Below are 27,882 nucleotides of genomic sequence, written 5' to 3'. Positions count from 1 at the left end.
GCTTCTTTCTTAGGCCACAAGCAGGGAGCTGGAAGGGAAGTAGAGCAGCTGAGACACAAACCGGTGCCCATATGGGATCCTGGTCTTTGCAAGGTAATGATTTAGCCACTGAGCCATTGCACCAGGCCCCTGAATTGCTTTTTGAGATGGTTATTAACACATGTGAGTCTTCTATTTGAAAAAAAAATTTATATATATATATATTTAATTCCAGGGTGGACAGTCAGTCTAATGGTTAGGATGCCAGCAGGGACATCCACAGCCTCAAAATGGGTACAAAAACCATTACATTTATTTAGGACCATGTATACTTGGTTTAGGAGCTTAAAACATAAAATTAATTGTCCAAGGTTGTCACACACACAAAAATGTTTAAATGTATTGTTGAGATCTTATGATTCCTAGTTTGCTTAAAACAGAAAACAACAACAACATGCTAATGCTTTTATCACTGGGGCGCCCAACTCCTTCACCAAGCCTCTCTGTGTACCAGGTAGAGCAGCCCATCGATTCATCCCAAATTGCCCATGACTGTCCTGATTCTCTGTCCCGGGCACCCCCAGATTGGGTGTTGCCTTAACCCTGTGGAAGCTTGCAGATGGGCCCAATAGTGGCTACTCCTTCTTGCCTACTTTGAATCTACAGGGCAGTCACACATGTGAAAGTTACTCCCACCTGGGTGGGAAAACAAAATGTAGTTCTGAACCAGCTGCCCTGATGACATCAGCAGGGATTTTTCACAAAGGATGGAGGGACTTCACAAGGCAGTGTTCCGCTCTCTCCTAAAGAATTCCAGGAAAAGAGATCCCACGCAGCCACCTTTGAAATGCAGCCTTCCACCTGTGATCTTTTTAAAATCTGAAATTCAATCTACAATTATATCATTTTTATACTTGGCACCGAACACTGAATAAAGCAATCCTAAAGAGATGCTATCCATGGGAAATCAGATCAAATTATGAAAGACCTCAAAAAAAATGGGTCACCAGAATAAAGTTAAAAGGCAGCTTTTGGACTTACAAGGGAAGAAAAAGAAAGCTAAATTCTGTCTACTTTAAGAATCTTGGAAACTTTTAGGAATCCCAGGTCAAGTAGCTGCCTCAAAGTCTGGGTGTGCTCTAACGCACCTTGTGACAGATGGCTCTCAGTGGGGCCTCCGGAAGAAGGCAGACACTAGGGGCTGGTGCTGTGGTGCAGTGGGTAAAGCTGCTGTATGCACAGATGGCATCCCATATAGGTGCTGGTTTGAGTCCCTTCTGTGCCACTTTCTATTCAGCTCCCTGCTAATGTGCCTGGGAAAGCAGGGGAAGATGGTCCAAGAGGTTGGGTCCTGCACCCACATGGGAGATGGGGATGAGGCTCCTGTCTCCTGACTTTGGCCTGGCCCTGCCCTGGCTATTGTGACCATTTTGGGAGTAACTAGCAGATGAAAGATTCTCTCTCTCTGTCTGTCTCTCTCTCTGTAATTCTCTTAAATACATAAGCCTTTTTAAAAAGGTAAAAACTAACATTTATTACATAAACTGATATACCACTGTATATCAGTTGTTCTTGTGCACCCTAGTTTAACCTCCCAATACCCCTGTTGATGGGACACTATTTATCCATCTTATATGTAAGAAAAATAAGGCCCAGAGCTTCCATTTGACTGTGAGGTGCTGGGGATAAGAAGCATGGTTCCTTCTGTCATGAGGCCGAGTCCAGTGAGGAGTGACACCGGGTTTGAAATAACTGCGCATGACTCAACACAGCGGAAACCATGGTGTCCTTCTCTGAGCAAGTGCTGAAGAGCAAGGCATGCGGAGGTGAGGGGGAAGGGAAAGGAAAACCTCACCCAGGTCCAGAGGAGAGCGCATGCAGAGATCTTGAGATAAGAGCATTCATAAGACTGATTTATTTAAAAGGCAGAGTGACACACAGGGGAGAGAGAAGGGAAGGGGGAGGGAGAGGTCAGATCTTCCATCTGCTGCGTCATTTCCAAAATGCAAGCAACAGCCAGGGCTAGGCCAAGCCAAGCCAGGAGCCAGGAACTCCGTCTAGGTCTTCCACATGGGTAGCAGAGGTCTAGAAATGTAAGCCCTCATCCGTTGCCTCTTGGGCACATTAGCAGGAAGCTGGATTGGAAATGAGGAGAAGCCAGTACAGAAGCCGGGACTTGAGTTAGGCACTCTGATAGGGGATGCAGGTGAACCCTCACTTTGAGATTTCACAGGGCATGCATGGTCTGGCAGGAGTTTGAATCCTGGGCTTTCCTACTCCAGGATGCATGTTCCCTGCCACCACAGTGCCTTGTGGCCAGCTATGCTTCCAATCTCCACAGGAAAGATCACAAAGGGAACATGCCTCAGCAATGACACAGCATTTCCCCAAACCAGTCTGGTTATTAGAATCACCTAATGACGCTTGTTAAAAATGGATAAATAAATAGATATTCCCCAGGTCCTGTCTGTACTGAGAAATCGGCTTTTAACAAGTGCCCAAGATATTTCTTAGGTTTAGACAAGTTTGAGTTAAGCTAAGTAAACCCAACAGGTTGGAAGCTTATTTATTAATAGTTATTACCTGTAGAATTTTGCCTTTAAAAAAAGGCAGGGGAGAGGATTTTAAAATCCTCTAGAGCCCAACAGCCAGGGGGTCAAATAAATTACTGTCCTTTCCATATCCCACCCTTTCATTCTAATTTTAGTATGTGTGCTACCAAAGCGAACATACATCCTCTCATTCTGCATTAAGCATTATCTTCTCAGGACAGGTTATATAAACACTGTCAAAAACAACCCCTTACACACACCAAATCAGCATGCTACTAATTTGGAGTCAGCACTAATTAAGGAGTTGACAGTAGCTCAAGCAATGAGTTACCAAGAGGCTCCCAGCGTTGGCTTTCAGCTGGAACATGTTATGGACTTAGAATCCAAATAACTTGGGTTCAAATCCACTTACTCAGAAACATGTGTAAGTTAATGAACCTCTCCTAGTCTTGTTTGCTCCAGCAGCAGAGGGGGCAATGACTGCTCCTAGCCAGAGATATTCGGGTGGACAGTGTGAGATAATGCAGGCAGGCACTGGATGCGCTCAGGCATCAAGAAATGCGTGTTAATAAGTAAACAGTGAATGCACAGTTTAATGAGAGAGACTGTGCCACTTTGAGATCAACAGACAATGGCGATGGATTCTAAAGGCTACAAAGATGTCCACAGCACACAGCACTGATGAGTGAGAAGGGGCTCAAATGTACCGGTTTCTGTTCCTAGGTAACAAGAGGATAGGGCTCTTAGGCACAGTCACAGCTGGACCCAGAGCCTAGAAATGCGAGCAAACTGTTAAGTGCAGTGACACTAGGGTTAGGGTTAGGGTAAGACTCGTTTTCCTTTATAAGAGAAGACAGGGGCTGGCATGGTCTAGTGGGCAAAATCCACTACCTGAAAAGCCAGTACCTCACATGGGCACAATTGATGTCCTGGATGCTCCACTTTCAATCCAGCTCCCTGCCAATGCATCAGGGAAAGCAACACAAGATGACCCAAGTGTTTGGGCCCCTGCTACTCACCCACACAGGAGACAAAATGAAGCCTCTGGCTTCAGCCTGGTCCAGCCCCAGCCATTACAACCATTTAAGGAGTGAATCAATAGATGGATGATATCTATTTCTCTGCGTCTAACTCTTTCAAATAAAAACATCTGTAAAAAAGAGAGACAAAGAACACTGTAAGAAGAGAAGTTTGGGCCTGGCGCGGTGGCGCAGTGGTTAAGGTCCTCACCTTGCACGCCCGGTTCTATCCCGGCAGCCCCACTTCCCTTCCAGCTCCCTGCCTGTGGCCCAGGAAAGCAGTCAAGGATGGCCCAGGGCTTTGGGACCCTGCACCCGCGTGGGAGACCCGGAAGAGGCTCCTGGCTTCGGATCCGCATAGCATCGACCCGTTGCGCTCACTTGGGGAGTGAATCATCGGACGGAAGATCTTCCTCTCTGTCTCTCCTCTCTGTATATCCGCCTTTCCAATAAAAAAAATAATAATAATAAAAATAAATCTTTATAAAAAAAAGAAGAGAAGTTTGGTGAAAGGAGGGGCTAGGGTGGCAGTGCACCTAAGAAGGACAGAGGCCACAATCATAGCCAGAACAACCTTGCCTAGAACTGAGGGGTGGAGACTGGCAATAGAGGACACCAGTGGGACTGACCATGAGGACTGGCCTGGTCAGCTAGGAGCTGCTAGATCAATGGCACAAGCTCTAAGCATTACAAAGACCAGGCCTGGGGCCCTAAGAGACATGGCCCTCTTTGGAGAGGTGCTGCCAGACAGCTGCTGCTCATGTCATGGTTAAAACTCATTTGAGAAGTCCAGCGTGATGGCCTGGTGGCTTAATCCTCATCTTGCATCTGCCAGGATCCCACATGGGTGCTGCTTCATGTCCAGCTGTTCCACTTCCCAGCCAGCTTCCTGCCTATGACTTGGGAAGGCAGCAGGGGATGGCCCAAAGCCTTGGGACGCTGCACACAGAGAGGGCTCCTGGTGCCTGGCTTCAGATCAGCTTAGCTCAGGCAATTGCAGCCACTTGGGGAGTGAATCAGCAGGTACAAGATCTTTCTCTCTGTATATCTGCTTTTCCAATAAAAATTAATTTTTAAAAAAATCTTAAAATTAATTTGAGAGCTAAGAAATTTCTACTGAATTTCCTATTTCAGTACAAGAGATGCCCAAGGAATGGTTCAGACAGCAAGACTTGAGTTCCAACCCCAATTCTGTGTGACTAGGAGAGTCACTTAACCCTTGCAAATCCATCCTTTTCTTCACCTGGAAAACAGGAATAGCAATCACACTTCAAAAGATTTGCAAGGATTCAATGAAACAATCTACAAAAACTCACACAGGAAAAAAAAAAACTTAACCATATTTGCTTCTCTGTCACCCCAAATAAAACCAAAATAAGACTTTATTGTGAACCAAACTTCTTTGATGAGAATGGCATTCAGGATAGTAGTAGACACCTGTTCATGTAGGAAAACAAACACTCCAAAGCCAACAGGTGACTTGCATTGGTTTAAAGATATGCCACATGTTGGTGCCATGGCACCTAAAATCCAAGCCATCATGGGCAGAGGACACAAAAGTGTGAGAGAGCAAAAGGTTCAAACTTGAAGAAACAATGTCTTTCCCACCCACCTTTTCTTGATAAACCAAATCACTTAAGTCCCATCTCCTTCTCTCTGCAGCAGCTACCAGAACAGAAGCATTCCAAATTATAAATCCTAGACTCAAAGAGAGTTAAGCACATGGTACGGTTCCTAGAGTCTCATCATGTGGCTGCTCTTAGGTGAGTGCAGAAAGAACCACCCACAAAGACATGGTCATTGCAGCTTTCAATTGAAAAGCAACGCTCCAGAAGTGGTGCAGTGCTCATCACTGGAGCGCCTGTTAAGCAAATGATGGTCCACTTGTCCTGTGGAATGCTACGCGAGATGAAGATAGTCAATTGACACTGGTCCAAAACAATGGCTCAGCTACATCATTAAGCTCAATTAAGTGGGCTGAATGGAGTGGATCCCATGGAAAGCTAATAAGAAGGGTACAATGAAATGGCCCTATAGGTAATTAAGTAAATAAAAAAGGGTGTTTGCACAATGTACACCTATCTGGGAATCACATCGAGAAACTGCTAATGATGGTGGCCTTTAGCAAAAAGAAAATGCGTGGGAGAGGTAAAAGATGTATTTTTCAGGGTTTCTTCTTTTAGGCTACATAGCTACTTTACCTCAAGCAAGTTCTTAAATTCTTAATCAATATTGAGGTGCATGATAATAAAGACAGTGACGACCGCAGTAGTAATCACCATGATGTTTCTGGGCACCTACTAAAGAAGTACCACTGGGGACTCCTAGGGTGCCAGGCCGTATTATTCAGGAGCACAGACTAAGGCTCCAAGAGGCTAAGTAACATCCCAGTCCACAGGGCCAGTGAGAGGCATGGCCTGCACTTGAAGCTGCTTTGGATGAGCTCCAGATCCTTTGCCCTTTTTTTTCAATCGACACTGCAGGGTGCTAGATGCTATGGACTGTTCCCCCAAGCCCATGTCCTCTTCTCCCTGGACACAATGGTAGGCTATATTTCCCTTGCAGTAAAGTGTGACCACATTCCTGAGTTCCAGATAATGCAAGGGGAAAGAGAATATGGCCCACCTGCTAGAAGATGGTGGTAGGCTAATCAACAGTGACAGGAACAAGGAAAAGCCCACTAGCAGTGAGGACAACTGGGAAACTGGGGTGGTCTCAAGGTGGCCCTGGGTACTACCAGGAAGAGAGAAGGGACTCTGAGTAGGAGATCCTTGGCTATAGCACCTGGCACCCCTCCCAGCCACCACACCCATCCCTTTGGCTCCTGCAGGCCATGTCATCCCTTGACGTCTCCTTTGGAACATGACACCCCCCGGGGGGATGGATCACCCCTGAAATGAGCACCAACTTGCTCACCGCCAATCAGCAAGGACCTCATGCTGGAGCAAGGCTAAGGAGGACCAGGCGAGTGACAGAGAAGCAGAGGAGAGCACCAGGGATGGGGAGGAGTCGTGAGAGGGTGGCAGGAAGCATCACCTGCCTATGGCCCAGGCCAGCAGCACGGGCACACAAGCGGGCCCTGGCCTCTGGGGAGTGAGTGGTCTCACCCAGCCCAGGATGCTGTCCTCCAACCAGAAGTCAATCACTGTGTTACGGAAGGTGGCATGGTACAAGGAACCTTGCAAAAGCCATAGAAAATGCATCTTAACAGGGGAAAGAACCAACGGGTAGATTTCAGGTTTGGGTTTTGTTTTGTTTTGTTTTGTTTTGTTTTTGTTTTTGTTTTGCAGTAAAATAAACTTAGTTTTTAATTCCATTTTCCCTGCCAGCACCACAGGGAAGGGTGGGGAAGAAATCCCATGGTAAACTCCCAACAGAGACCGGCCCAGAGGGGCCCAGACAGTGCTTTGTTTCTTTCCCTTCTGCTATGAAGAGGGCCATGCACGTGACCGGCCTCTTTATGAGTTCAGAACATGACTTACGGCTGCGTCTTTCCTCCTCCGTGAGGTGGAAATCTATCACGGGTTACTGAGCAGCCTTCCCAATGAGAAGGCTTTTATGAAACCACAGTGCGATACACAGGCAGTGAGCATGTGGCACGCCAATCTCTCCCCACTGCGTTGGCGAGGACAGTCCCCAGCTGCCTTCTGGGCCTGCCCCTCTCTCGGCCCAAGGAGACCAGGAAAGCGGCAAGGGAGGGACATGGCCCTTGAGACGTCCCCTTGGCCCTTGTCCTCGTCAGAAAGCAGAACGGCAGTCCCAGGAGAGGACAGACACCTGTGAGCCACACCCCTTCCTACTCCCTAGGCATGGCACGGGGGCAGGGGCAACAGCAACAAAGACTTGCCTTTGCCACTTGGAAACTGTGTGAGGACAAGTCCTTCCTTCAGTCCAGGCCTCAGCTCTGTGGTTCAAAAAGCCAAGCTCAGGACAGGTGCTCTGCTTCTCTGGGCTGGTGGGGTGGGGAGGGTGGGCGGGAGGCTTGCGAAGTGCCCCACAGTGACAGAGCTCTCTGTGCCACTGGGGTTTACACATGGGACCCACCTTGCTGCTCTCTCTCTGCACCTTGACCCAGTCGTCAAGTATCATTCCAGGGCACGTTCTGCACCTGCCACATGCTAAAAACTGGGCTGGGAGGGGAGGATGGAAAGCAAGTTTCCCTGCCCTCAAGAAGGGTACCCTACTTTCAGTTCATCAACTCCCTGTAAACCACAGCTAGAGGGACACACACACACACACACACACACACACACACACACACACACACCTCTTGCTTTAGCCAACCCCCAGAATTCTGCAGCTGGGGTTTCTCCCACAGCTCCTGCAAACCCTTCTTCTCCCCATCTCCCTTCCCTGCCCTCCCAGGCAGCCCCCTGCCTGCACAATGCTCCCCCTCAGACACCCCTGAGCCTGCTGAGCCCTCCTGATCACCTTCCCAGCTGCCCCTGTGCCTGAAGCCTGACCCACCCCTCCTCCTCAGCCTTCATCCAGGGTTCCCTCCTGAGAAAGACCCCCCTCTGAGCCTGCTGCTCACCCCCCTCCTATAGAGAAGGCTGTGGGGAAAAGCACACACACCCGCCCCCACCCAAGGAGTCCTTTCTTTATTTGCCCAGAGCTCAGCAGGGGCCTGTGGCACAGAATGAAAGCTCCGGAAATGTTTGTGAAATAAATGAAAAACCAGAAAACAGAAACCCCCGCTTTCAGCCAATATTTATCAAAATCTAATTATATAGCATTGTAGGGCACTGGAGTGTGAGAATCCAATAACAAAGCAAACAAGACAGCAGTGGAATTTAAGATTTGGTGAGAAAGAAAATTAAACAAGCATCCGTGATCAAACTGATTGACGCTGGCAGGGGGCAGGGGGAACACCAGAGAGGGACAGCTGGTCACACTAGGGAGGGGAGGACCCAGGAAGGCTTCCTGGAGGAGGTGACACTAAAGCTGAGACCATGGAGAGAGGATGCTGCAGGCAGGAAAGCAGCAGCTCAGCGCTGTCATCTGTCCATGAACAGGAGCACCTCACTTAGCACCCTTAGCCAGGATACCCCCCTTTCCCAGGCTACCCCCTCTTACTAGGGTACCCCAACTTGTCCTGGACACCCCCACTTACCCAGGACACCCACCTTACCCAGGCCACTCCTACTTACCCAGGACACCCCACTTACCCAGGGCACCCCACTTACCCAGGAAGAGGCAGGGGCCCAAGAAGATGGCTCACAGGCAGCCTGAGAAACCAGAGTCGAGGGTGCAGAAGGCGGCTAGGAGAGCACCCCCATCACCCCAGCTCTCTGACCTCCTCCTGACTGACCTTGTTTATCTTGCCTTCCCTACTCAGGGCTTACTGATAGCAGACCCCTCAATACCACATGCTGGACTCAGCCCTGTCTGCTTCACCCACCACAGGCTTCCCCCGCCCCTAAGACCACCCTGGGTGGCTTTCTCGGGTGCAAGCATACCCCATGATGCTGTTCACACGTGAGCATCTTTAAGGCTTGGAATCCAAGTATTTTCATCACTCGGTTTGTGGACTATATGCAGTGACAAATATTAGCTGTTTCACAACATTTAATTATTGGTTGATCTAAATCAGGAATTGAGAAATATTCTATCTCAGAAAACAGGCATCTGGTAACTTTTAGATTTGGGTGACTTCTTGTTAAGAAACGTCCAGGGCCTGGCGTGGTGGCGCAGTGGTTAAGGTCCTCGCCTTGCACGCCCAGGATCCCATATGGGCGCCGGTTCTAATCCCGGCAGCCCCACTTCCCTTCCAGCTCCCTGCCTGTGGCCCGGGAAAGCAGTCAAGGACGGCCCAAAGCTTTGGGACCCTGCACCTGTGTGGGAGACCCGGAAGAGGCTCCTGGCTTCGACCCGTTGCGCTCACTTGGGGAGTGAATCATTCTCTGTTTCTCCTCTCTGTATATCCGCCTTTCCAATAAAAATAAAATAAATTTAAAAAAAAAAAAAAAAAAAGAAACGTCCAGCAGATGGCAGCTGAGGGTCTGTCTTTTAACAAATCAGTACATTTTCATTCTCTTTGACAAACTCAATAACCAAGACTCCTGTTGGTCTAAGAACATCTCAGATAGTCCATGTCTATAAATAGGCAAAATTCTCATGGAAAAGTGGAGTTATAAGGAAAAGGTAAGTTTAGAAGCTGGTATGGTGGCATAGCAAGCTAATCCTCTGCTTGTGGCACCAGCATCCCCATGTAAGTACCAAGGCTGTTTCATTTTTGATCCAGTTTCCTGCTAATGGCCTGAGAAAGCAAAGGAGGATGGCCCAGGTCCTTGGGACCCTATACCTGCATGGGAGACTCAGGAGAAGCTCCTGGCTCCCAGCTTCAGACAGGTCCAGCTCTGACTATGACATGAATTTGGAGAGTGAATTAGCAGATGGAGGATCTCTGTATTTCGCCCTCTCTTTCTCTGTAATTCTGACTTTCAAGTAAAAATAAATAAATATTTTTAAAAAGTAAGTTTATTTAGGCACCAAAAAAAATTCAAATCCACACTTGGCTTTTTTATAATCTCTGTTTCCATGAACTATATAAGGATGCCTCCAATGCATGCTTGTATTTCACCATACCCATGTGGTGTCAACTCTCAGGACAGAAGCCCTCACAGGGCAGCAGCAGTTTACTAAACCATCCCCTAGTAGGGCCCTCTTGTGCCCCAGACACAGGACAGGTGCTTCTTCTAAGCATACTGCCTTTGGAGCAGGCAGTATTCACAGCTCTGATCTACCATGAAAAGGCTGTCTTTGCCACCTGCTGTCCAGATGTCTCAGAGAAAATGTCACAGACCTGCAGTGGGATGGCAAGGCTCTGTGGGAGCAGCCTCACCCAGCCCCCAGGGCCTCGAGGAAAGAACACACTCAGCAGCTAAAGAAAGCCATGTTATCCCAGAACAAAAATGCTGCCAAAATTCTGGTCTCTCGAGGCCCACAGACAGCTGGCTCACTATTCCCGGCTTGAGCTTGGCAATGCCAGAGATGGGCATGAGTTCACTGCCTGGAATCCCTTCATGTCACTTCCTTTCAAAGGAAACAGTCTCTTTGAAGGTAGTCCAGGAAGACAGCACTGGAACCACAGCTGACTGCACAGTTCAACTCTGGCAGCATCTGTGAATGCCTGCTCTGTGCCAAGCACCAGGGCACTCCAAGCATGAACAAGCCAAGCTCCCAGCTACTGAAGCTCTCGCAGGGGAAGAGGAAGACCATCCATCCCACCCAGTACCCCTTCCAGCCTTCCACCATGCCATCCCAGGTGGCATCAGCTCTGCCTTGGGCATCCTAACTTGCCTCCATGATCCACAGGGTAAGCAGAATGGCTCTCTTCATAAGGCAAAGTCAAGTGTCATTATTTTGTTCCCTGCACACTTAGGCAATGGTCCAGCAGCTGCCCAGGAACTGGCCCCAAAGGTCAGGTGGCAGAGTGAGAATCAGACTGGAAACTCCCACGGCAAGCCAGGCCCACTGAAACATCACAGCTTCAATGAATGAACCAGAAGGAAATCGGTCTTATGTTGGTCTTGGCTCAGAGGACAGGAAACAAAAGAGAGAAAAGTCTACCATTAGAATGTCTAAACATAGCAGCTTCCTGACCCAAAGCTGGAGCCCAGGGGCCTGTGCTACTGGTACAGTGAGTTAAGACTCCACCTACATGGTTGACATCCCACATAGGCGCCAGTTTTGAGTCCCAGCTGCTCCACTTCTGACCCAGCTCCCTGTTGATGTGCCTGAGAGAGCATCAGAGGATAACCCAACTGCTTAGGTCCCTGCACCCATGTAGGAGATGCAGAGGAGGCTTCTGGCTTCTGGCTTCAGATCAGCACAATCCTAGCTATGAACCAGCAGATGGGAGATCTCTCCCTCTGCCTCCCTCCTCTAACTCTTTCAAATAAATAATAAATCCTAAACAAACAAATAACAAAAAAACAAGAACAGAACAATCGAGCCAGTTTGAGTTACATCTATAACTCAAAAGCCCAACCCCAGAACATTTCTTTCTCAGCATGCCCGGTAAGTGGAACCCTCTGAGACACCTGCAAGGGATGAAGATTCTCCCTTGGACTCCAGGCCTCAGAGAATCATGGAATATTGACGTTCACCATCACAAAGGTATCGGAATTCCAAAACCAGCTTGGGATGACACAACCCTGAAAGGGAATATGGAAGAACCTTCTAAAGGTGATCAAAGATACCCAACCTCAAAAGCAGAAATCCCAACAGATCCTGAACAGAATTAAAGAAAAAAAAAAAAGAAAGAAATCCTGTCCCAAAAATGTCTTAGCAGTATCTAAGACAAGGAGAAGATTTTTTTTTTCTAACATATTTTATTTTGTTTCATGATATAGTTTTATAGGTTCTGGGGTTGCCGTGCCCTTCCCCAAGGCCCCTCGCATCCACCCATTGATCTCCTCTCTAGTTAACAATGGACGTCCTTCATCAACAGTCACATGTCCAGGCCCGGCACGGTGACCTAGTGGCTAAAGTCCTCGCCATGAACACACCGGAATCCCATATGGGTGCCAGTTCTAATCCCGGCAGCTCCACTTCCCACCCAGCTCCCTGCTTGTGACCTGGGAAGGCAGTTGAAGATGGCCCACAGCTTTGGGACCCTGCACCCATGTGGGATACCAGGAAGAAGTTCCTGGATCCTGGCTTCGGACTGGCAGAGCATCAGCCGTTGTGCTCACTTGGGGAGTGAATCATCGATGGAAGATCTTCCTCTCTGTCTCTCCTCCTCTCTGTATATCTGACTTGCCAATAAATAAATAAATTTAAAAAAAAAAAAACAGTCACATGGCCATCGCGTTGTTGTTGAAGTGTTTCCTAACAATGTAGGCATGGACATTGTCAGGGAGTCCGTCATCTTAAACAATGAAAAGATTTCAAAAGTGGCCAGAGAGAATGACACTTCACTAGTAAAAGAACAAATTCAACAGATCAGCTGAATTCTCAGCAGTCGAAATGACATGAGAAAACAGAAGAGAACTCCTGGGATGTTGACCACCAGCTCGGACCAGTAAGCACAGCAACACTGTTCCTCAAGAAGGAGGGCACAAAGAAGGTCAGCCTGAGAACTGAGAGAGCTACTACGAATAGCACCTGGCTGAAGGGGCTTGGAAGAGCTGCTTTCCAGAAGGAAGGTCTGAGCTGCACAATAGGAATCACGAACAAAGAAAATGCTGAATGTGGGTAAGCCTCAGAGGCACTGAGATGATATGAAATTATGGTAATCTCTAGTTTGTGACTTTCAAAAGAAAAGGATAAGCTAGGACTAAAACATTGAACAACAAAAGTAAGCTGCATTCTGGGATGTGGCCAGAATGGGGAAGAACACTCAGTTCTTCGCTTTGTTAAAAAGAGAGTAAGGAGGCAGACATTTAGCACAGGAGTTGGAAGCCTGGTGATACCCATGTCCCGTATCAGAGCACCTGGGTTCGAGTCCTGGCTCTGACTGCTGACTCCAATGCAGACCCTGGGAGCAGTGATGACGGCTCTAGGGACTAACTTCCTAACACTCACGTGGGAAAGATGGGTTGAGTTTTCAATTCCTGGCTTCAGCCTGGCTCAGTCCCAGGTGCTGCAGGCCTTGGGGGGACTGAACCAATGAAAGGAAGTGTCACTCATTCTCTCTCTCCGCCTCTAAAATACATTTCAAACGTTTATTGTTTGTTTAAGTTTTTGAAGTGTATTTGAACATAAATATACTAACTTTAGACTTAGATGATACATATATATTAAATTTCCAAAGATTACCACTAGAAAAAAGGATAGAAGGTGTAATTTCTAGACTAGTTCAAGAAGAAAATGGAAAAAGAGATGAGAAATCTACAATCACAGAAGGAAACATAAAGATAACTCTTCAATTAATTAATAGATCAGACAGAAAAATCCAGGTTTGAAACACATTTAATGTAATTCACAAGCAATCTAATGCACCTATATAAAACACTGAATTCAATAAATAGCAAATGCATATTCTTCTCAAGAATTCAAGGAAAAAAAAACAAACAAACAAAAAATAATTCAAGGAACATTTGTAAAAAAAAAACTGACCCTATGTTAGGTCAGAAAACAAAGTTTAATCTTTTTTTAAAAAAAAATTAATAGCAAAAAGATAATTAGAAATACACTCAGTGTTAAGTTTAAACACACATCCAAATAATCATGGATCAAAAAATAAACTTTCATGAAAATACAAAACAGAAGCAAAAGGTGGTTTTTAAAAAGACAAAGCTCATAAGGAGGGACTCTGAGGACCAACCCCATTGTCCTGGACTCAGTGCACCTTGAAAATCTGCTAACCCAGTGCTGCCTTAAATCCCCTAGGTCTTGGTCCCCTTTACTATCTGGTTACCCAACACCACGATAGCCCTCTTAGCTCTCAGCCCCCTTAAAGCCCACTTGCCTAATCAAGCCTAGTACCCTTCAGGTTTAAACTGTGCAGTCCACCAATCCCTTGAGGTGGTGTCCACTCTCGGTCGCATCTACAAACCCCTGATCCCCAAGGTCCCTATCTCCCTACCCCAAGGTCATAGAAGATGCCTCCCCCTTTGTTCTCTCTCTCTCTCTCTCTCTCTCTCTCTCTCTCTCCTTTCTCCTTTCTCCTTTCCTCCTGCTTTCTGTCTCTCTCTGTCTCTTTCTGGATGAGCATATGATACTTTTCAACAGCTTTATTAAGATAAAGTTCATATCCCACATAATTCACCCATTGACAATGCACCATTCAAAGGTTTTTCAACACATTCAGAAAACTGTGCTACCACCACCACAATCAATTTTCAGATACTTTCTTAGCCTCCCACAAGAAATCCTATACTCTGGGCCTGCGCACCCCACTTTGGACCCAGTTCCCTGATAATTCACCTGGAAAAGCAGTAGAGGGTGGCTCACATGTTTGGGCCCCTGCACCCATGTGGGAGACCAGGAAAAAGCTTCAGGTTCCTGGTTTTGATCTGGCCCAGTCCTGCTCTTTGTGGCCATTTAGGGAGTGAGCCAGTGGATGAAATTTGTGTGCTGTCTTGCTCTCTCTCTCTCCTCCTAACAACTCTTCCTTTTTTTTAAGGTTTATTTATTTTTATTGGAAAGGAAGATCTACAGAGAGAAGGAGAGACAGAATCTTCCATTTGCTGGTTCACGCCCCAAATGACTGCAACAGCCAGAGCTAAGCCCATCTGAAGCCAGGAACCAGGAGCTTCCTCCAGGTCTCCCACGTGGGTACAGGGTCCCAAGGCCTTGGGCCGTCCTCGACTGCTTTCCCAGGCTACAATCAGGGAGCTGGATGGGAAGTGGAGCAGCTGGGATGTGAACCAGCCCCCAGAAAGGATCCCAATGCTTGAAGAGGAGAGTCTTAGCCAATTGAGCTATCAAACCAGCCCCTACAACTTTAACTTCTAAAATACATAAATAAATCTTCAAAAAATAAAGAAAATAATGTGAATTTGGGAAAGAAGCACTCCAGAACATTTTTTCATAAAGGGTTCAATCTACACTTTTAATAACAGGAAAATACATAATGAAACATGTCTCACTAAATGAGATGTTCTACAGCAACTAAAATGACATTCACTTGCAGCTTGTGTAATAATGAAAGATGTCTAAACTGTACCATCAGCATTAATGTGAATATAATCAAACTATATCAACCTTATAAAACGTTGAAGGGTACACCCAGAAGAAATTCTAAAATGAAACGTTGCAAAGTAAGAACAGCCATTGCATTTGATGGTGGTATTATATACATTTCTAGGCTACTTTTTCTCCAAAGTGTTAATATTTTAAGCACTGTACAAGGATTATTAAAATGGACAAAGGTGTTTTTTAAACAAAATTCACATCTAGGCTCCCAGCCCAGTCCTACACTGAGCTCAGGGACACTCCTACTTCTCACACCTTGGTTCTACAGGGTCAGGAAATCTGGCCTCTCCCGAGCTGCGTGGAGTGGTCCCCTGGGAGCCAGCTCTGGTTCCATGCTGTCCATGTCTCAGCAACTCCAAAGGGAGGAAGAGTTGAAACAGACCAAACATGGAGTGCACACAGACTCTGTCATCCATGTTACATATGTGACTGCACTGGGACAATCTTTTAACTATCATGATGGCGCCTGTGACAGAATCAATAAGTCGTGGAGATTTTAGCTCATCCCTAACTTTGTATCATACTGACACCCATAAAACAGTACAATCCGCCACTCTTACTGCACAAAGAGGAAGCCGAATTAGACACAGTCAGGTGAAGGGCCCAAATAAGGAGACAGCTCCACAGGAAACAGAAGGCTTGTAACAGTAACTTGTAAATTCACTAGACATCTCACAGCACCTGAAGGAGAACTGCTCCTTCTGTCCTCTCAACAGGCCAGTAACAATTATTTAGGGCCACGTCTAGTGAATGAGACCAAAAAAAACTTTTCACTATAATTACATGGCTCGTGCAAGACAAATAGTTATTCATTACATATTGAACTGACCAACAGGAGAAAAATGCTTACAACACCTATGAGATGGAAAGTATCTATCTACAGTTTTTACAAGCCAAGGAGAAAAACCATAAACATAAATGAGACATATGCAGCAAAAGAATGCACAAAGAATACATTCAGTCATTTCACAGATGAAGCGATACAGATTGGCTAATAACCATGCGAAAACTTCAACCTTGCTGACAATCAGAGAAACGTCAATTTAAGGGAATATTTTTGCCTATCAGATTAGCAGATTCCCAGTTCCCACAGCCTCACAGGGCTGTTCAACAGGAACAATCAAAATAGCACACACACCTTCTGACCCCGCCAAGTTCAGCAAGAATTTGTCTGACAAAAGTATTTTCACAGAGACGACTGACCGCACTTCAAAACGTTTACAAGACATAGTACTAAATGATAACTTGGTTTTAGTGTAAACAGATTTGAAGAGGCCTGTGATGTGGTCCAGCAGGCTGAGCTGCTATCTGAGCCATCCCTGAAAGCATAAAACCACAGGACCACAGGACCACAGGACCACAGGACCACATGACCACAGGACCACAGGACCACATGACCACAGGACCACAGGACCACATGACCACAGGACCACAGGACCACATGACCACAGGACCACATGACCACATGACCACATGACCACATGACCACAGGACCACAGGACCACATGACCACAGGACCACAGGACCACATGACCACAGGACCACAGGACCACATGACCACAGGACCACAGGACCACAGGACCACAGGACCACAGGGCCACAGGACCACAGGACCACAGGACCACAGGACCACAGGACCACCAGTCTGAGTCCTGGCTGCTCTGCTTCCAATCCAGCTCCCTGCTGCTGAGCCTGAAGCAGCAGAGAAACACGGTCCGAGTGCTTATGCGCCTGCCTGATCCCATGGGGACCCAGATGGAGTTCAGGCTCCTGTTTTGGCCTGGTCCAGCCCCAACTGTTGTGACCATTTGTCTTTCCCTCTCTCCCTCTCTCTGTGTAACTCTGCATTTCAGATAAATCAATAAGATCACTAATTTTTTTTAATTGCAAATGCATGTGTTTTAGGATATACATTTTTCATGAATTTTTTTTTGAAGCGCCCCCTCATAAACATGCTTTTAAACTTTTGTATCAAAGTGAACTGTTTCTGGAAGCCCTTTTGCACAGTTTAGATAGTCTGTGCAGGGAAGTTTACTGTGTGATGCTTTGTAACAACAGAGAAAGAAAAGCATGTGGCTAACATACCTCCACAAACTGTGGCACATAAACAAAGTATCTTATTATTAGCTGAAATACACTAGCAGAAAAAGCTGACAAAGCACTACTGAAAAGGCAGCTGCCCAACGCTATAGATGTCATATATACAGTGGTTTATAAACATGTATAAACCACAGGCACCTGGTGGTCTATGTCTGATTAATATTGGTGGTCATTAGGTTAACTGAAGAGGTGGGCTCTTGTCTTGACACCCCCCATGGCAGGACAGCACATCCTCAGCCTCTCTGTTGGCTGTGGCTGGGCCACTGGCTTCCGTGAAGAAAGTGGGAGCAGAAGTAACACATCACTTCTGGGCAGAGCTGTCAAAGCCAGGGCAAAATGACCAGGTGCTGACCTCCTCAGTGACACATGGGAGCAGGAGTCCCAGTGGCTGCTGGGATTCTCTAAATAACCAACATCATGAGAAGTCCCTTCCACCCCTACAATCCCCACTGAACACATCAACAAGACTTTGGCTATGTTAAAAAGCCACTACAGGATTTGCCGGTTCTGATTATTGCAGCACAATATAGCCCACCCCATTAAGTGTGTAGGATAATTTAAAAAAAAAATCTGACATGACACATATCCAGGTGTGATTCTGACATTGCCAGAGGAAATAGAAGAGCAAAGCTACAAGGACCCACAGTTGCTATCTGGCACACTTGTGCACATGGCACACCTTGTCAACACACACTGCGTCAGGAACCTGAGCACGCGTGTTTACAAATCTCGATGTCCAGAAAGTTGTCCGTGGTTGCTTTTCTCCATTCCCATAAGCTACAGTTCTCACACAAGGTGAAGCAAAATCTGCCTACCAACAACATGTTCAAACTGGCCTTAGGAGCTCCAGACAGGTATTCTGAAGCACTTGCTCGCGAAAGTAAATTCTGCCCAGGAAAGACGGTGTGCAGGGAAACAGCCCTGTTCTTCCAACTTCTCCAAGGATGAGACTTTGAGGTTTAACTCAGGTGAATGATCAGGGGTCAGCTCAATGGCTTGACAGCCTAATCCTGCACCTTGCAGTGCCACATCCAGTATGGGCACCGGTTCAAGTTCTGGCTGCTCCATTTCAATTCAGCTCCCTGCTTACAGACTAGGAAGGCAACAGAAGATGCTTCAAGTCCCTGGGCTCTTGCACCCACATTGGAGACCTGGAAGAGGCTCGAGTCCCTGGCTTCCTGCACCCGCATGTAAGAGGCTTGAGGCTTCTGGCTCAGTTCCAACTGTTATGGCCTTTTGGGGAGTGAACAAGCAGATGAAAGATGCACGTTCTCTCTCTCTCTCTCTCTCTCTCTCCCCTCAATTCTCCTCTCTGTAAATCTGTCCTTCAAATAAAATAAGTAATTTTTTAAAAATAACAATGATGAATGAACAAGGCAACAAGTGGAAGAGGAGAAATGGCCACCAGAAATGCCTGCTAAGGCCTATTTACAATCTTTATAAAAATGACTTGATAATGGCTCACAGACACCCAGGGAAATCACAGCAGACAAGTAAGAACATTTTTCCTGTCCTCCCAAGCCAAGCAGGACCCTTTGTCCAAGGACCTCAGGGCCAGCCAGCTTCAGAGAAGCAGTCCCCCAGGAAAGGAGGGATTTGAGCCCAGAAAAAAAGAATGGAAGACTACCCAGCTACTCGCACCATTGATTTTGCTGATGCAAACCCCAATTTAGACATCCCAGAAACTCCTCCAAAGGAAAGCCAAACCAGAATATATTCTTGGCTTAAAGTATGGGTGCTGTGAAGATTTTCTCTTACAACCAGCCAAATGAGTATTTTATACTCATTCTTAGAGAGTTGAGGGAATGCAATCTGTCCAGGGTCACAAAGCTACTCTAGGGACAGAGCCAAGACTCAGAGCCCCATCTCGTCCTGCTCTTTCCAGAACCACTGGGAGGGCAGCCCCGGCAAGGAGACCAAAGACCAAAGCCATCTGGCTCGCGTCCAGGCCAGCAGCTCACAGCTCCTGGGTGTTCTGTACAACCACCTCATTCCTCCCTACAGAGCAACCACCTCCTGTGTGCTGAACCCAAACTCTGATCACTGAGTTGAGTCTCCTCTGGCAAAGTCTACAATAAAAGAATGAGACGGGCACCAAGTCGAGGACGGAGGCTTTAAAGAATGTCCACTGGAAGTCACAGGATCCGTCCAACAGAACTGATTTTAAAAGGAAAAAAACCTTTAAACAGATGTTATTTTAAAACACTTAAACCTAGAACACGTCTAGCTGTCACTCACCTGGAAGGTACCCAACTTTTACCCAGCAGACACATCTCTGTCTTTGCCACCTGCCGCATCCCAGGAGCCCCTAGATAGCAGCCAGCAACAGAGCAGCCTTGAGAACATATCTTAAATATAGGCTATATATTTTAAATGAGGTGCTCCTACCTGCTCAGGCTAACCAGGAAACTAGTTAGTTTTGAGGACTTAATACTATGAAAGTTTTTAAAAAAAAATAGACCAAGTAACTAAAGTCCATAATTGTATACCAGAAAGAAATGACCCAATAGCAACTGAATACCCGGACTATGTCAAGCATTGGGTTAGACAAGGCACACACCTGCCTTCACTCAATTTCACTACAATTCTCAAGACAGCTGTCATTAGCCCATTGCTACAGTTGAGAAACACAGAAGGAAGCTGGGGGTCCAGCAAGCAGCGAGTGGCGAGGATGCTGACCCACATCTGCCTGATCCCAGAGCACGAGTCAGCCCCAGAAGCAACGCTCTCCCTCTACAGATGGCTCTTCACGATGACAGTCAACAACCTTACAATACGCTCTTTTCAGGGAATATATTTAAAAGTAAAACTGTGTGAAGGAGGGTTTTACTTGCATTCAACTCCTGCTCATCCAAAAACAAAATCCAAAACACTAACAAAATTGAGGCACAACACACAGGCTCTGTTTTACGACCCCAGAAAACAGCCCCAGCAATTACAACATCTTTTTTTAAAAAAAAAAAAAACAACAAAAAAACCCCCACTTTAACTTGTAGTAATGGGAGAACATGAAAATTAGCCCCTGGAATGTACCTTCTTTGAAAAGACTGTTTAAGGAGTTGCGGAGATTCGTGAAGCTGTTACTTACACTGCCGCTCAAATAACAGTGTGGGTATATTGCGATTTTTATGTTATGACAGGTTTAAGTTGCAAAGGAAAAATTCGGGTAGATTAGACGTTAAAATAACATGTCTGTTGAAGGAGCCCCTTTGATGGAGTGGGGCCTGAACTATTCTTGAATAAAACGCTGTTTAAAAAAAAAAATGGGATGTAAATTACAATGCCTATCACTGGAACAAGAAGGGGAGGGAAGGTTACACCATCCAATTTTTCATTTTTTCTACTCTGCTTCCTTCCAGAAGAAATCTGAGATGCAGTGACTGTGATGGCAGTGAGCTCACGTTCCACTCAGCTAGTCAGATGGAAGGGCAGTGGCTTCTCCTTTCGGGGAGCAGCAAGATGGGATTTGAAGGCATAGATGCCAATTACTCCCTCTGCCAGGCAGGATACATTTCACTGTGTTTTACTTTAAGTGCCAAATGCCATACTGGTTCTGAATGATTCCACTGTCATTTGCAAGTCACAAGGCAGGGTTCAGTACTGTGGTGTAGTGAGTAATGATGCCACCTGTAGTGCCAGCCTCCCCATGTGGGCGCCAGTTCAAGTCTTGGCTGTTCCATTTCAAATCTAGCTCACCTGCTAACGGCCTAGGGGGAAAAAATATAACAAAGATGGCAAAAGTGCGCGAGACTTTGTGACCACGAGGGAGACCCAGGGGGAATTTCCTGGTTCCTGGCTTCAGATTTGTTCAGCCCTAGCTGCTGCAGTCATTTAGAGGAGGGAACCAAAGAGGAAGATCTCTCTCTCTCTCTCTCTCTCTCTCTGCATGTGTATGTCTAATTCTTTCACATAAATGAATTAATCTTTAAAAAAGAAATAAAGGGGGGAGGCAGATGCAGAACAAGACTGTTATATTATAAAACCTACCTAAAAGAGAGCTTTGGAAACAGACTCCAGTTTGAACCTGGACACTCTTGGCGACTTGCTATGTCCCCCTTTAGTTGCTTCTTTTGCTATCTGACAATACTAATGATGGTGATGATTGTGATAATAACAGAATAACTCTTGCAAGACGTTTTTTAGCAAAGATAGGCAAAGGCATGGGCCCTGGATGGCTCTGCCACTTTCCCTGGATGGAAACTGCCACACCAGTTTCTCTTTAAAGCTGTTTCCTCCTATGTAAGCTGGAGATGACAGCAGGATCATCTGCAGAGGGGTTTCTGTGAAGATTAAATAAAAATGTCACTAGAAAAGGTTCCCTGTGACTCTTACTGAGCACACGGCACTTAGTAGGATGCTCAGCACAAAACTGACACTTAGCAAGCAGTGACAACATGTAAGTTGCAAGCGGACATTGTAACAAATACAGACTTTGTGTTGAGAAAAGGCTGGCTGCATTTCAGAAAACACTGCATGACTTAAAATCCCTGAAATAAAGGGCTCCTATGATCACAGCTCTCGGGGTAGGAGCTAACACAAGCTATTGCCAACAGGGGCCCCACTATCTTCTGAGCCTCAGTTGTGTCCATGGCGCCACTGCGCACGCAGATACCGCCCACATCTCCAAGGAGAACAGCTCACAACACTGGCATCTATTCTCTATGGTGCCTTGTCTCTAGGGTTTCCTTGAATGAGGTGAGCCAAACTGCAGCAGAATTCGCAAGGGATGGAAGTGGAGATGCACAGGCCTGGCAGAGGACCATGTCAGTTCCAAAAATACTGAGTGTCTGCTGTGAGCCAAAAGCCACCCATCTGCCTCCCACTGAAACTTCGCTGGTGACTCTGCAAACAGGGCTTCGTTATTCAAGAGTGACTTTACCCTCGTCGCAAGTTTACAGAGCCAACACCTGTGCATTTGAGAAACCAATTTCACGTGGTGGACGCTGCTGAGTGAGCTCTGCCTGGGCATGGAAGTGTCGGCTAATGGAACCATCGGAGAGCTGGCGGGGCTCACTGGGGACTGAAGGAGAGTGGGACAGGGAAGCTGGGTCTATATGCAGCACACGGTCTGTGAGTGACTCCGCACGAGGTTCGTGGCAAGGCTCTATGGTCTGACTCCTTCTCTCCTCAAGCTCGCTGAGCTGCCAGCAGCCTCGCCTGTGCCCGAAACCTGGTCTGAATGCTGTGCCTCCCTCCTGCCTCTGCATGCAGTGCCCTCTGGCCACTCACTAAAGCGGCCTGGATTGGAACTGTGCGCGCACAGCCTGTCCCTCTAGGCTAGAATACACGAAGCAGACCCCATGCCCATCTGCGCCAGCAATCCAGAGGTCTAGAGGAGAGGCTGTGGTTTGCAGCTGGGCCACACAGATGCCAGCTGTCATGCAGGTGTGCCATTAGTGAGCTGGCATGGACAAGTTGGCAGAGCATTATCTGACATCTGCTTTCCACTGGAATACCTGTTCCAAATGCTGGCCCTTTCCGGTTATATAACCTTGCCTAGCTTAACCTCTGTGTACTTCCATTTGCTCATCTGTGAAATGGACACAATGAGACACTGCCTGTAGTGGGTTGCTGGGAGAATGAAATAACTGCATGTGTATGGGTTACTTGAAACACCACACGGGCCCAGCACAGTAGCCTAGTGACTAAAGTCCTCGCCTTCCACGTGTCTAGATCCCATATGGGCACTAATTCTAATCCTGGCTGCTCCACTTCCCTTCCGGCTCCCTGCTTGTGACCTGGGAAAACAGTCAAGGACGGCTGTTGGGACCCTGCACCCGTGTGGGAGATCCAGAGGAGGCTCCTGGCTCCTGCTTTCAGATCAGCTCAGCTCTGGCCATTGCAGCCACTTGGACAGTAAATCAGCAGATGGAAGATTTTCCTCTTTGTCTCTCCTTCTCTCTGTATATCCGACTTTCTAACCAAAAAAAAAAAATTTTATTTTTGTTGTTGTTTTTTAATTCTTTTTAAAATATGTATTTTTGTTTTATTTTTTATTATTATTTTTAATTTTTTTTCAATCATCTTACTTAGTTGATTAGGGTACAAAGGGTCAAGGGCTACAGGATGGAAGTGGGTAATACCATTGTTTCCACACTAACATTATCATTTTTCCCTGTATCTGGAGTTAGGGGAGTAACAAAGGGAAAAATTAAAAAGAGAGAAGAAACACCACATGGCACAGAGTCAGGGCTACGGAAGGGTTCATTAGCGTGGTCCTTGTTGCCACTAGATGTTTGTATAGGAGAATGAAGAGAGAAGGGAGTTTGTGTGTCTTGCGGCTGAGCAAGCTTCTGCATTCACGCACCGGCTCAGGTGGCCCTGAGAGGCGGGCCGTGCTGGCAGCTCCCGGTTACACACCCGCACAAGAAAGGTGCGAGGTGGCACTTGCACTGATGTTCCTGATGCCCAGTTCTCACCCACCCACCTCCACCAAGCCCAGCCAGCAGGGGACTCCCAAGCCCTGTGTCGGCCGTAACATAGTGCGACATGCCAGGGACACTGCTGTTCAAACCCTTGCACCCCCAAACCCAGCGGAAGTTCTCGTTCCCAAAAGGTCAGTGCTGGGGACAGAGACGATTGAGTTCAACACTACTCCCAACAGGAGGGGAAACTGAGGCTGAGGGAGACCACATGCTTGTACTTTGTTAGGATCAGGCTCACATGGAGGTGACTTGAACCTGTCACACAGTTAACACTGCAGGAGGTCTCGAGCGCTTTTCCAGCCCCACGTTCCAGGGCGTCACGATGCACAACACGGAGCTCCCGCACATGCATTCCCATCGTTCACTTGATGAGTGGCCATGTCGCACCTCCAGCATGCCATGCGCTGGGGACACAGTCAGACACCACCCCTGCTTCAGGACTGCAAGACCTGGACAAATAACCGGACATCGCATGGCACAGTCATATACTTGTATAAGTGACTTATACGTTAAAACATTCTAGAATGAGTGTGCCCATTACATGCTGAAGTGCTTTCTGGGAGGGGAGACAAGGCTCAGGGGCGGAAGGGGAAGTGCCCACACCACTGGCATGACCAGCAAGGGTCTCATATCAATTGCTATTTCTATCGTATGGCAGCAGCAAGAGCGAGACGGGCAACTACTGGATCAGCCCTCCCCAGCCCACTGAACAGATAAACAAACTGAGTTCTGGAGAGTTTGACTCTCCTGTCCACAGTGCCATAAAGAAATGGGTAAATCTTCAAATGCCTCAATGGTTCACAGAGCTTCCTCTCCAAAAAAGAAAAAAAAAAATCCAAATCATCCATAGGGGGCCTCTTCTTCACCATTCTTCCCATCTGGGATCCAGCCAGATGGCGTGACATGCAGAGCCTGGGCCATTCCGCAGCTCTGCCCACACCATGCCCTGCACTGGGATGCCAAGGACCATCACCCCTAAGGAACTGGCTCGTTTTCAGCACTCGGGTCCTGGTGTAGGCTTGTCCCCACCGCCAGGAGGCCCTTCTGGAGGGACCCTCCTGTGCCTCCCACATCACGGACACATGCACAGAGAGAAACATCACAGAACTGACTCATCCATTCAACAAGTATTTATTGAGCAACTTCCACATGCCAAGCACCTGTGGGCAGAGCAGTAAACAAAATGGAACTCCTGCTCCCCCTGAAGCTTACATTCTAGGGAGTGAAACAAACAATGAACAAGCAATATATGACACCAGCTCGGGGAGGACTCGGGGCTACGGAAACAAGCCAAATGGACAAGAGCTGCAGAGGGTGGCAGCTAGGGGCTCAGCGGCCAAGACCTCTCAGAGGAGAGCATGTTTAAGTAGAGATCTGAAGTGAGAGTAAGCCCTGCAAGCAACCGAGCAAAGAGCATCTGGGGAGGTACAACGGGTTCCTGTAGGTACCACCATTCTGTCTTCCACAGTGCTTTGCTGCCTACTGAACCGTAAGGCCCTCGTGGGTAAGGGCTGTATCGTAAGCACATCTGGGTCCCAGGTCCTGGCATGGAACATTAAGCAGTACACGTTCACAGAGTGAGAGTGAGGAGCGCACCTGGGCTGGTCTGGATCAGGCCATCTGGTCCCATCTTGCCTAAGCAGTAACATCTAGCCCTATTCACGCCTCTCTCCCTCAGGGCTAACACAGCCAAGCTGCCCACTGACTCCTGGGCCCCGGATTCTCTCTTCACCAGGACCACAGTGTCGGCAACTTGTCCAGTTCCACTACTGTTTGTGAGCCTTTTATCTCTTGCTTGGATGTGGGACCCTGTCTAGGAGCCTAAATGAGAGCTGGGAGCCACCTCCCCTGGCTTTCCACAGGTCTCCAAGACAAAAAGGTCCTGCCCTGAACCCCACTCCTGAGGCTGGGGGCCCAGCTCGGGGGAGGCAGCCCTCCCCAGCAGCCACTCCCTGTGCACCTGCATGTCTGCCTGGCTTCTCCACTTCCCTCCAGACTCTTTCCCACAGGGATATCTAGGGGCCCACTGCATCAGAGCTGTCCACGGCATGTTTCTGCATGGTCTGGCCTCGTCCCACCAGCACTGGGGTGTCCACCACAGCCAAGGGCAAGGCTAAGTCCCTAAGCTCTCCTGCTGCCTGCTACAGATCCCTGCAGCTAACTTCAGCTGGCCACCTGGGACCTCCACACCGCACCTGACTTTCCCCAGAGCTGGAATTAAGCTCAAGGACTGCAAACGCCATCCCTCCTGATGGCCTAGACCCTTGTCAACTCAACAAGCACTTTGGAGGGACCATCTGTGTTCCCGCCACATCTAAAAGGGGGTTGAGGATGAGGAACTCGTCCAAACCCCTGCTTTCCTCCACCACACCTGCCACCTGCCACCTGCCAAGCCTTGGAAGCATCACAGAGCTCCATGCCTGCTGCTGACGAAGATGATGATGGGGGTGGTGACTCCTGATGATGGTGGCAGAGAGAGAGGACGGGATGGTAAACAAATGGACCCTTACAGCCCGCTCATGCTGGACAACACTGAGAGAGCGATCAGGCGGGCGCCACGGGTCTCCCTTCAGAGACCAGCCGACACGGGGGCTGCTCAGGGTTGCACAGCCACGTGGCAGGGTGCAGGGAGAACTCAGACCTACCAGCCTCCCAAGTGCCAACTGTGACGCTGCTTCCCACTCGCACCCCATCCCTGCTCCCCAAGAGGAACTGCAAAACAAATGCAACTTTCGGCAGGGAAAGAGAGGTAGGTGGTCCCCAAGGCCCCAGAACTCAAGCTGGAGGAGTCAGACACAGGAATACACATTTACAATCTGAGGAGGCTGTGGACAGCAGCTGGAAGAGTGTGGGCAGAGCGGGGTGGCTTGCGGAGCTCAGATGCGCGGTTTGCACGGAAGGCGCTCATGCCTGGCCCGCCAAGCTGGCCTGGGGCCTGTCCACCCGCCCCCCACCCCCGTGTGTGCCTCACCTCCTTCCACTTGAGCTGGCGGATGCTGATCTTGAGGGCGTCCAGGGACGTCTTGGCTTTGGAGCTGTCCACGGTGACCGGCCGCTGAGAGCCGTCCCCGTGAGAGCTCCGCTTGCCGCTGCGGCCCTTGCTCCTGGGCTTCCCGGGCGGGCAGACGTCCCGCGCCGGCGGCTCCTCCGGCTCCTCGGGCTTGTGCGGGGCTCTGGCGAGCGGAGGCCGTGGCGAGACGCCGGCGTCCCCCTCCTCCGCCGCCGCGCGGGGCTGCTCCGGGCCCGGCACCTTGGGCTGCTCCTCGGCCGCCTTGTGCTCCGGCTCTCCAGCCGCACCCGCGTCCACGACGACCGGCTCGGCCGCCGCCGCCTCCCTCCGGAGCGCCAGCTCCCTGTCGCCGCTGCCCCGTCTCATGGCGCTCAGGGCCGGTGCCAGGGCCAGTGCCAGCGCCGCCGCCGCCGCCGCTCCACCGCTCCGGCCCGAGAACACACTGCCACTGCCGCCTCAGCTGCCTCAGCCGCCTCGGCCGCCACACGCTCTCTGCCCCAGCCCGTTGCCATGATCGCTCAGGCTCCGGTTGACAAGGGCAGGCTCCGCCTCAGGATGGGGCCCGGGAAGGGACAATCGCCGGCCTCATAGGCGAGCGTGCACACGTGATCGGGGCTGTCACAGAGGCGCTGGCGGCCATCTTGGAAGAGGGCGGAACGGTTTCGGGATGCACCCGGGAGACGCTGCGGGGCTGCCAAGGCTCGGCCCAGGGGGAGGAGATGTCTACTTCAAACCAAAGGCCCGGTTCCCCCACTCCTTTGCGCACTCACTGGATTAGCTCCTGCCTGAAAGGGGGGCACGTTTAGTTTTCTAGGAAGTGAGGTTGGGAAAGCATGAGAGCACCCACGGGCAGACATCCGTGACCACGAGGGCCTGCAGGTCATCTCTGACTTATGCCACGCTCCACGCTATTGGGAAGCAGAATGCAGATTCCAAGGCGGCTGGCCCCTCTTCCTCCCTCACGTCTTCTGGTCTTTTGAATGTCTGCATCATCTTGAAATGCACAGGTCTTAAGTCAGGTGGCCCAAGCCCCAGTATGGCAGCGGACAGAGCCCTCCTCTCTGCCCTTGGAGCCCACCACAGCTTCCCTTCTGAGCTCTTGAGGCATGGGCCACCTGCACTCGAGCACCCTGGGGCCCTGACCCAGAAGG

At 48.6% G+C, this 27,882-nt stretch overlaps 1 protein-coding gene across 1 annotated transcript in view; it reads right to left on the bottom strand.

Moving 5' to 3' along the window:
- The window catches only part of TTLL11 (tubulin tyrosine ligase like 11), a 212,881-nt gene extending 185,727 nt beyond the window's left edge, over nt 1–27,154 (bottom strand). The window contains exon 1 of the mRNA XM_040962895.1: nt 26,693–27,154. Within this exon, the coding sequence (XP_040818829.1) occupies nt 26,693–27,097 (405 nt within the window). The 5' untranslated portion in view covers nt 27,098–27,154. The remainder of the gene's footprint in view (nt 1–26,692) is intronic.
- Between the last annotated feature and the right edge of the window lie 728 nt (nt 27,155–27,882).

Source organism: Ochotona curzoniae, unplaced genomic scaffold, assembly GCF_017591425.1.
Source record: "Ochotona curzoniae isolate NIBS_2020 unplaced genomic scaffold, NIBS_Ocur_1.0 scaffold_3208, whole genome shotgun sequence".
In the NCBI taxonomy this organism is placed as follows: domain Eukaryota; kingdom Metazoa; phylum Chordata; class Mammalia; order Lagomorpha; family Ochotonidae; genus Ochotona; species Ochotona curzoniae.
Note: the sequence above shows the minus strand (reverse complement) of the source record. Positions and strands in the feature narration are given on the sequence as shown.